Below are 10869 nucleotides of genomic sequence, written 5' to 3'. Positions count from 1 at the left end.
CTTGTAGAAAGAGTTGCGAGTCTCAGGCCCCCGGAACCCAAGGCTCCGCCATCCAGGACAACTGCTCTGCCAACAAGTCCCGCGAGAATCGGGAGACCTCGCGATACAAACCCAGTAGCATCTCGCGAGTTTCCTCTAGAACTAACATGGCGGTGCAGAGAAATCGGTATTGCGGCACTTAACGAGTGCTTCACTAACGAAGAGAACGTGAATAACAGAGAAAGAGCAGGAAGTCTTTTTCGCCTTCTATTTCTCTTCATACCCTCCAAGCCGACATAAAAAGTGGTAAACAACGCTAAAAAATCTCCGACGACCAAGGTTACATTACACAGACACATATCTCACTGCCTCGGCCAGCCTCCCAGACTGTCACGTGGAAGCGGAGTCTCAGCGTGCCGGTCACGTGGACCGCTACTGAGCGGGCGCGCGCCCGACGCAATCCTCAGAGCCCTCCCCGCCCCCCTTTTGCCCGCGCACACGTGCGCGCGCACCCCCGCCCCACGTGGGGGCTTCGCCGTCGCTGCCGTCGCCGCCACTGCCTCCAGCCCACCCCCTCCTAGCACTCCGTTCCAAATCCGGGTCCCAGAGCCGATCGTCCCTGGGCTCCCTCCTCCTCCATTCTCCCTCCCCCGCATCTGGCCCCCTCCACGTGCCCCGAGCGCCTGCTCACCTTTCGCGTGAGGTCGGGCGCAGCAGGCCACTCCGGGAGGCGCCGCCGCCGTGGCCGCTCTCCGCCCCCACCACCGCACTGGCTCGGGAGGCCGCCGCCGCAGGAAGCTCGACAGCGGCGCCGCGGCGCTTCCAGGTGGGTCCCCGCCTCCCGTTCCTGCCACTTCCCGCAGCACCAGCGGCTCCTTCCGGTCCCCTCCTTTCTCCTCCTCGCTGGGACGGGCGGGCGGCGGCGGCTGCAGGCGCGCTCACGACACCGCCTGCTGGTAACCGCGGCCGATGCAGCGCCGGCGCGCCGGGGGCGGTCGAGGTCCGCCCCCGCAGTCCGCTCCCGCCCCTGGGCAAGGGTTGGACTTCTGAGGGCAGGACCCAGTCCATCCCCTGCCCAGTATAACTGGGCCCTACCCACGGAGGAAAAGCGTCCCTGTAGCTCCGCTGTTGGAAATCCTCATCCCATTGTGCCCCTTGAGGGATTGTACACCCTGTCTTCCTTAGCAGTGTGGTCTAAGGTAGAAAAATATGAGTGTGTGTATTGTATATGCGCCTGCCTACCTCATCTCCAATCACATAGCCCCTTCGCTCACCTCTGGCTTTCCGGTTGTCCTACAACACGCACGCTCAATCTGCTTCAGGACTTTGCGCTTGCTGTTCCCTCTGGCTAGAACACTTCCTCCAGATTTAAGTCGTCGATGTTCAACGCGTATTTCAGGTCCCTTCCCAAAGGTCAACATCTGAGGCTTCCCAGGCCATTCTATCTAAAAGAGCACTTTTGCACCAACGCTGTTACTGCTCACAGTTCTTCATGACAGTTATCATTTCCAGACCTTGTTTGTCCCCTGCCACCAAGAATGTGGGATCCTTAAAAACAGGAACTTTATAACTTTTGCCCCTTGCTGTGTCCACAGACCTGTGTCTGGCACAAAGGACTGTTCAATAGATGCTCTGTTAAATCGTATCAATGAACTATGTTGAGCATGCAGGAAAATAAAGGTGCAACACGTACTGATGGAGGTTAAGTACTTACTCTGGGTTGATAGTTCCATTGACAACGTCACTGTTAAAGAGCTTTGGAAAAGCCGAGCTAAATCTCCTTCCATGTCTACAATTCAAAGATTCTATTCCAAAAATATCAAACCCAGTGGTAGAAGCCGGTTTGTTTGGGTTTTTTTGTTGGTTTTTTCTTTTCTTTTCTTTTCTTTTTTTTTTGGCTGGGGGTGGTAATTAGGTTTATCTATTTATTCCTAGAGGAAGTACTGGGGATTGAACCCAAGACTTCATGCATGCTAAGCATGCACTCTACCAATTGAGCTATACCCTCCCCTCAAGAAGCCATTTTTAATTGAAGTTCTGCTGTCGTCCAGTACTGATTCGTTGCTTTCGTTTTACTTGTCTTTGGAACTTTTTTACAGGCAAGTGGATGTGTGCCTCCTGTTATTTTGCTAATAAAAGTTATTAAATGGTTGCAATGGCATTTTCTATTTGTTTTAGTTCAGAGTTCAACTCAAAATAACTTCTGTTGGAGACTGAGGGTGGCAGGTCTATTTTTATATTAACACATCAACAAGCCTTTATTGAATCCAATTAGTTCCAGGCCCTATGCTAGGACTAGAGACAAAAAATAAACAAAACAAGGTTCCCTTACTTTGCTCTCTATGCTTATAGAGACAAGTTTTGCTTACACTTACCATAACAATGATCTCTTCTTGAGTCCTATGTTCCAGGCAGTATGCTATGTATTTTTTAATACCCTGCCCTATTTTAGGCTTCCAATAATCCTGAGATAGATAACTATTAGTGGTAGGCATTGAAACGTACTTCTCAGATCGCCTTCAGGAATGAGGGACTTACTACCCGAGTGGCCAAGAGTATTGCTCCCAGAGAGCCAGAGCCATCAGCTGTCACCCGCCTTCTGCTTCTGGCATTGCCCGATGTCACACCCCTTCTCAAGGAGGCAAATTCAGTGACATTAACACAGCACCAATACCTCTCTCAGAATTGTTGGAAGGCCCAGCCCTTTCACCTAAACTTGGGACAGTTCTGATGGATCGTCGTACTTCCAGAACGACCTGCATCCCATCAAGACTGCATCGCAGCTCGACTTCTCCCTCTGCCCAGTTCTTCCCATCCCTCTCACAAGTGATGATCCTAAGAGCATCCCCTAATAAATATGCACACTAATCATGTAAGAGTCTACTTTCTGGAAAACAACATGTGTAACACTATTGACGATTTTTTTTAAATGTGAAAATAGGCATAGGTTAAGTAACTTGCCCAAGTTTGAGCTGCAGAACATTCTATATGGAGATATCAGTAAAGTATCATGGGAACAGAGGAGGCCTTGGGAAAGGTTTTTAGCAAGGGTTCACATTTGGGTCACAACAGGACTTTGCAAAGCACAGAAAAAAGACCATTCTCAGCTGAGGGAACCACATGAATAAGAATATGTGAGAGGGGAACTACAAGTAGCCCCAAGTGGCTGCACTCTAGGGTCTTTGGAGCAAGTACTAAAGGGTGAAAGGAGAGGACCATTTCATTGATGCTAAAGAAGGTAGCCATGGAGAGAAAACTCTCCCCCTGGGGGTAGATCCTAGCTGAGTAGAAAGGGATAAAAACCCCTCAGGTATGTAATTAAGAAAAGGAGAAAGGAGCTCCCTTGCTCTTGGAAAAAGAGCTATCTCACTGGTGAAGGCCACTCCCTTATTACGATATATGCCTATATGAGCTTTGTTATTTTTGTTTAGGATCATAGAATAGTGAAAATGGAGGAGACTTCAAGATCATCTAATTCAGGGGATTGTACAGTATTTTCTGAAGCACTGGCTTTCCTTTTACACTCTTATGCTAGAATCTAATATTTAACCTAAATAAAAATGACCTGGAAATGGACATGCACTGACCTCTCCCTCAGTCCCCTACCATGGCACTTAAGCTTCAGAACACACTTAGAAAACCACTGACGTAGTTCATCCATTCATTCTTTTAAGAAAGATGCCGGGAGCTGCACAAGGTGCTGGAGGTACAGTAGTGAACAAAGCAAGTATAGACCTTACTCCTCCACAGCCTGTAGTCTAAGCAGGGAGACTGTCATTCAAGAAGCAACCACACAAACACTGCATATCAAACCGATAAGTACCATGAATGAAAGTACAGGTCACTATGAAAATATGCCCCAAAGTACATGTTCTAAGGTCTTTTGTCTGGGTAGAAGGAAAAGGGAGGACTTCCTGAAAAAGTAACATTTAGGCTGAATGAGACCTGTATTTAGGAGTTAGGCAGAGGGTGGGAAAAACATTCTACAGAGAGAAGAGTTGATGCAAATATTGTGTGACTCCTCCTGCTTCCTTCCCCTTGCTTCACCAGGCTGGTCAGACGTGGTAGATAGTTATATTGGTGTCACCTGATGAACTATGCCTGCTGGTATGCAAGCCCTTGTGTGGTTCTCTCCCAATAGAAGATGGCAGAAATGATAACTGTGCCAGCTCCAGTCCCAACTCTTTAGAAGCCTGCAGCATTTTCTTTCACCTGCTTGGAACGCAGCTGCCAGGCAGTAAGGAAAATCAGGCTTTCCTTCTACAGAGAGAAGCCACGTGGCCCTGGGAGATGAGATCCTGTAGAGAAAGGCCCTGATGGAGATAAATGCAGTGCCTCAGCCAACAGTCAGCACCAAAACCCCAGTTATACTAGAAAACTTCTTGGTCTCAGCATATCTGCCAGCTCAGTGCAGCCTCATGAGTGACTCCAGACAACACCACATGGAGAAGAACCACCTAGACCACACAGGGCACTATGAACAATAACAAATCCTCATTTAAAATAGTAAGTTTCGAGGTTCTTTGTTTCACTTCCAAAAGATCATCTTCAACCTGAGTAGCAGCATGACTTTACTGCTGGAGAATGACACCTGCTGTTATGCGCATGAACAGTCTCAGACTTCAGTGTCCACAGGTCCCGCAGCAGAACTTCACACCCGTGAGAGACAGAGAATTAGAAGAACTTAAACTCAAAGGGCTTGTCTGATAAATCTACACCTGAATAGTTGCTATCATAATTGTGCCTCCATAATATTGCCAAACACTCAGACATGAATTGTGAAAGTCATTATCTACTTAGCATTTACAGCCATACAGAGGGATGGACTGGCGTCCCAGACTTTCTGCCCCTGGAGACAAGTGAAAAGCACTATAGGATTATGCTTCTGGCAGGACATGTTATATGCACCCGAAACTGGGGAGAGAGATACTGTACATTTGCTCTGTACTTTGTACCTTTTTAAAATTTTATTGAAGTATAGTTGACTTACAATGTTGTATTAGTTTCTGGTGTACAGCATAGTGATTCAGTTATACGTATATATTCTTTTTCATATTCTTTTTCATTACAGGTTATTACAAAATATTGAATCTAGTTCCCTGTGCAGTACAGTAGGATCTTGTTGTTTACTCATTTTATATATAATAGTTAATATCTGAAAATTCTAAACTCCTAATTTATCCCTCCCCCTCCTTTCCACTTTGAAAACATAAGTTTGTTTTCTATGTCTGAGTCTGTTTCTGATTTGTATATAAGATCATTTTTGTCATTTGTACTTTATATCCTTTTAAGCATTTAGTTTCACAACAGCCCAAGGGGACAGACACTCATTTTGCAGATGAGGAAGCTGAGGTGGGAGAAATTGCCAAGGTCATACAGCTAGTAAGTTGAAGACCCCATATTCAATATAAGCAATTTAAGCACTGTAGACTGATTGCATTAATGGCCTTATCGTTCACATCTCTCTGTATCCACGTCTTTTGCCACAGGACTTTGCAGTTCTTCTTATTAAAAGTAGAATATAATTCCTCCTCCCTTGATTGAGTTACTCTGCTGTGGTCGATGAAACGTTAGCAGATAGGACTCATGCAGGGACTTGAAAATGATTTGCTCCTCTGCCACAGCCAAGAGAACACGCCTGGGTTAGTCTGTTGAAGGACACAAGAAACAGAACCAATTTGCTGCAGTCATCTCAGTAGAAGTCATCCTGGATCAACACAACCCTGGACAAATAAGTGAGCCCAGCCAAGACCAGAGACCTGCCTGGCCACGCCACACAGCTGACTACAGATACAGGAGTGAGGACTGAGCCCAATGAGATCAGCCAAGTCCTGATTAGCTGAATTTCCCAGACTTGTAAAAATAAATAAATGTTCTTGTATACTACTTTTTGTGGTTGTTCATAGCATCACTGTAGCAAAAGTAACTGAGATACTGACTCTGGATCTCATATTGCTAATGACTATATTGCTTTTCAAATTGTTCAAGTTTTAGGTGACTGACATGTAAGTAGATACATTCAGCAGTTAGAAATTTGAGACTAGAATTTGTAAGAGGCACTAGGGAAGTGAATATACTTAAGAATCATTTTAAAAGAAATGATGTTGAAAGCAAGGGAGTGAATGAACTCTCTAAATAAGAGAATATGTATTTACAAAGGTAGGAAAACAGATTTATCATTAAATATCCAGAATAAGAGTGATAAATAAAAGGCACAGTAGGCAGATATGCAGAAGGGAAAAATTTGATAAAATGCAGCACCATGCAACTTTAAGGAGGGAAGTTTCAGGATAAGGTTGTGAATGAGAAAGTCACTGGATTTTCTAATTGGAAATTTACTTGTGACTTCCAAGAGAAGCATAGGTTTTGGAATCAGACAGATCTGGATTTGAATTCTAAAACACTGGATAGTTGTATGTACCTGAGCACATTAATCTGTTTGTAAACACGTTTAGCCCAGTGCCTGACCCTTGCTAAGGACTCAAGATCAGTAGTGATTAGTAGTGGTTGTGTTATTAATAAGATACTTTTGAATTATAGCCCATTTTTTTCCCTAGGAAAAGTTTCTTACCTAACCTCCTTACTTAACAATCCTTCAAAATGATGTGTATTCAAACCGATCATCTTCCTTTGAGAGTTAAGGTAGTAGCTTCAAAATACAAGGAATTTGCATTTTTCTGATATAATTAACTACATATGATACTCCAAAATTTGTTATGAAAATAGTAATGGTTGTTAATAGGTTATGTAAGAGGAAAAACTGTTTTTTGAGGAAAAACATTTTTTGATCAGAGTGGCAATAGTAAAAGCCAGATAGATTTGAAAAGTAAAGAATGGAACAGTGAAGTGGAAGCAAAGGGTGAAATCGAGCAGGACCCTGTGCGGCCTTCCAGGTACAAATCCTTTTGTGTCCCTGGTTTCTGGTTTGTAGGAAACAGGCCTCACTCAGCCTCATAGGTTTTCCCAGAGTTCCAAAGGGCAGATTCAAACAGTTGATAATCAGAGAAGTGAAGGAATGCAGAAGCAAAGGAGGAGCAGCTAAGAAACAACAGTGCAGCCTCAAGGCAGGGTCCCGGTTCCTTCTAGTAGGATATGCGTAACAATTTGATACAAATCTCTCTTGAGTTCTTCTATGGGAACCCAGGTGGAGGACAGTAATTTTATGCTGAGGACGAGCACTGGACCTCAGAGTCGTTGGAACCAGAAGGCTGATGATTGAGATTCCTGAAACATCTCCCTGTTACCTCACCACCAACCAATTAGAGGGGGGTTACATACCCTGCAGCCCTCCCCGCAAATTTTGCCTATAAAAATGCCTTCTTGAAAGCCATCAGGGAAGTTTGGGTGTTTTGAGCAGTAGCTCCCCTGGACTCCTTGTCTGGCGCCTTACAATAAATGCTGCACTTTCCTTCACCACAACCCAGTGTCAGTAGATTGGCTTTACTGAGTCCATGCTAACAGACCAAGTTTGGTTTAGTAACACAGTATAAACCAATCAAGTAAGAAGTTTGTCAATGAAAGAGAAGTGAAGAAACAGGCATGGCCGGTGGGGCAGATTGGTCTAGACTGTATTAATTTCCCTTATCTTCTCCCTGTCATTAGGGGAAGATTTAGCAAGTTTGAAGGCAGGGGAAGGTGCATGTAAAGAGGGAAAGCTGGAGAAAGTCTATGGGTGGATACTTTCCTTTAAAGTGTGCTGAGGTATAAGTACATGTGTATGTGCGTGCGCGTGTGCACACACACACACACACACACACACACACACACAATGGAATACTACTCAGCCATAAAAAGAATGAATTTTTGCCATTTGCAGCAACATGGATGGACTTGGAGGGTATTATGCTAAGTGAAATAAGTCAGATGGAGAAAGACAAATACTGTATGATATCACTTATTGTGAAATCTAAAAATTACAACAAATGAGTGAATATCACAAAAAAGAAGTAGACTCACAAATATAGAGAACAAACGAGTGGTTATTGGTCGGAAGAGGGAAGGGGGAGGAGCAATATAGGGTTGGGGATTGAGAAGTATAAACTATTAGGTATAAAATAAGCTACAATACATTGTACAACACATGGAATATTGCCAATATTTTATAATAATAATCTTGAAAAATTGTGAATTGCTGTATGATACACTTATAACCTATAATCTGTAAGATTGTATATCAACAATACTTCAATTAAATTTTTTTTTAATTAAAAAAATGTACAGAGGGAAGTGAAAGGGCATGAAAAGTACACTGAATGAATAAATTCATTCATGGGGGAAGAGAGGAAGTCAGAGAGGGAACTAGAAGGGCTTCTTTTCTAATCTAGAAAGAGAGGATGCCAAATATTAAGAGGTGGCAACAGAAGGAAGATAAGAGCTTATACCTCCTCAATTTTAGCAAAAGAGGAGTGAGATTATTGACTGCAGCCAAGAAAAGGGCAAGGTTTGGAAGAGCTGGTGTTGGCAGTATGCTATCCTAATGAACCGACAAAGGATCACTAAAGATGTCACAAGCTGTGGGAGTTAAACTGATGCAAAAATAAGTATTTTATGATTACCATGTAAAGGTATATAGTTTTCCCATCTTGCCTTATTAAGTTCAATGATTCTAAGTGGTTCTAAAATCCTATGCTTTCTAACTACATTTTAAAACTAGAAGTAGTTTAGTGATAATTCAGAATATGAGTATTAGGATAAATACTTTGTAATTAACCCAGATACATAATTTTACAATGCAAAAATCAACACCTTTCTGAGCAATGGAGTTAATGTGAGGATTAGGGGAGATTAAACTTCTTAAGTGTTGTGTGTTGGGGGGGAGGTGTAGTGTTGGTAATAATTGTTTTTTGTCCCCTTTTTATTTTGAAATTTTTCAGCCCTATAGAAGTTCTCAGAATAGAATGAATCCCTATACCATTCACCTAGATTCATCAATTTTTTTCCTTAACTGTTTATCAAAGTATAGTTAAGTACAATATTATGTTACAGATATATAATATAGGGATTCACAATTTTTAAAGGTTATACTCCATTTGTAGTTATTATAAAATACTGACAATATTCCCTGTTGTACAACATATTGTTGTAGTTCATTTTATACCTAATAGTTTGTACCTCTTAATTCCCAACCCTACATTGCCCCTCCCACTTCTGTCTGTTCTCTATATCTAAGTCTGCTTGTTATATTCACTAGTTTGTTGTGTTTTTTAGGTATCACATAGTGATATTATACAGTATTTACATTTCTCTGACTTATTTCACTTGGCGTAATACCCTCCAAGTCCATCCATGTTGCTGCACGTGGCAAAATTTCATTCTTTTTATGGCTGAGTAGTATTCCATTCTCTGTGTGTGTGTGTGTGTGTGTATATGTATGTATACACACACACATACCACATCTTCTTTATCCACTCATCTGTTGATGGACACTTAAGTTGCTTCCATATCTTGGCTATTGTAAATAGTGCTGCTCTGAACATTGGGGTGCATGTATCTTTTTGAATTAGTGTTTTTGTTCTTTTCAGATACATACCCCAGGGTGGAATTGCTGGGTCATACGGTAGTTCTATTTTTAGTTTTTTGAGACACCTCCATACTGTTTTCCACAGTGGCTGCAGCAGTTTACATTCCCAACAACAGCTTATGAGGGTTCCCTCTTCTCCGCATCCTTGCCAACATTTGTTCTTTTTGATAAGAGCCATTCTCATCAAAAGTGTGAGGTGTGAGGTGACAGGTGTGAGGTGGTATCTCATTGTGGCTTTGATTTGATTCACTGATTATTAACTCTTTCCACCTCTGCACTCCCTCTCCCTGCTTTAGCTCTCACATGTTTATTTCATATAGCATGACCTCAACCTTAAAAACTTTACCATGTATTTCCTACCAAGGTTATTTCATATTACTACAGTAGTTACCACATTCAAGAAATTTAACACTGATACAATACTATTATGTAATATATACTCCCTATCCAAATTTCCCCAATTGTCCCAGTATCACTCCTTATAAATTATTTCCTCCAATCCAGGATCCAACCAAGGATTACGCATTATATTTTGTTGTAATGTTCTCTCAATCTTCATTAGTCTTTTTTGTCTCTCATAACACTAATTTTTTGAAGATTCCAGGAAAGCTGTTTTATATAATGTGCCTTTTTAGAACAATTATCTTCATTTTCTCCCCTTAATGATTAAACTCAGAATAAATATTTTTGGCAGCCTTCTTACATAGATACATCCTCAAAAATTACACATTTTGAAAGGGAGAAAGAGACTAAGGCATTACACCATCAAGTGCCAATTATGTTAGGTATACAGAATACAACAATATGACCAAGTATGTTCTAAAAAGAATTCAATGAGACAATATATCATAGTGATTAAGAACACTAGTATAAAGGTACAGTGACTTTAGTTGGCGTCCCATACCTGCTACTTCTTTGCTTATGACTTTGGGCAAGCCACTTGACCTAAGTCACAGGTTGTAATGAGGATTAAATGTTAGTAAAGCAATTCAGTAGAGTGGCTGAAACACCATAAATATTTAATAAATGGCAAGCATTATTAAAAACAAACCTATTTTGATTATCTCCTAAATGCCAGGCATTACACTAAGCTCTTGTGATTCAAGACAGATCAATAACATCATTCAATCCTTGAAGAGGATCATAGTATAATCATGAGAAAGAAGAAAACTAAAAACTATATATTTTTTAAAAATTCAAATAGAGTCTAATCATGGATTATTTAATTTCATTAAATACCAAAACTTTACATACTATACCAAATGCCTTCTTATTTTGCATACTTATGACTAGGAAATAAGAAGATATTAATATTAATAAACTTTATACCCTTCACTCTTAACATCTATTAAATAAATTCAACAACCAAG

The 10869-nt window shown here is 41.6% G+C and overlaps 1 protein-coding gene and 1 long non-coding RNA gene across 8 annotated transcripts in view; one reads left to right on the top strand and one right to left on the bottom strand.

The window, feature by feature from the left end:
• Positions 1–1062, bottom strand: part of ZZZ3 (zinc finger ZZ-type containing 3) — an 88732-nt gene extending 87670 nt beyond the window's left edge. For 5 of the 7 annotated variants that reach the window (XM_074376197.1, XM_074376195.1, XM_074376199.1 and 2 more), the window contains exon 1: positions 671–810. Coding sequence is in view for 1 of the 7 variants with exons in the window: in XM_074376201.1 (XP_074232302.1) it covers positions 671–1047 (377 nt within the window). In the remaining 6 variants the exon portion in view is untranslated. Of the gene's footprint in view, positions 126–670 lie in introns of those variants that run through there. The other 2 variants (XM_074376201.1, XM_074376196.1) reach the window with 2 other exon arrangements.
• On the top strand, positions 669–5606 carry LOC141579567 (uncharacterized). The gene is made up of 3 exons (XR_012511161.1): positions 669–805; positions 5272–5361; positions 5469–5606. It is a non-coding gene; the product is annotated as an uncharacterized LOC141579567 (long non-coding RNA).
• The last annotated feature ends 5263 nt before the right edge of the window (positions 5607–10869 follow it).

Source organism: Camelus bactrianus, chromosome 13 (assembly GCF_048773025.1).
Source record: "Camelus bactrianus isolate YW-2024 breed Bactrian camel chromosome 13, ASM4877302v1, whole genome shotgun sequence".
Classification (NCBI taxonomy): Eukaryota; Metazoa; Chordata; class Mammalia; order Artiodactyla; family Camelidae; genus Camelus; species Camelus bactrianus.
This window is presented reverse-complemented; position numbering and strand designations above follow the sequence as displayed.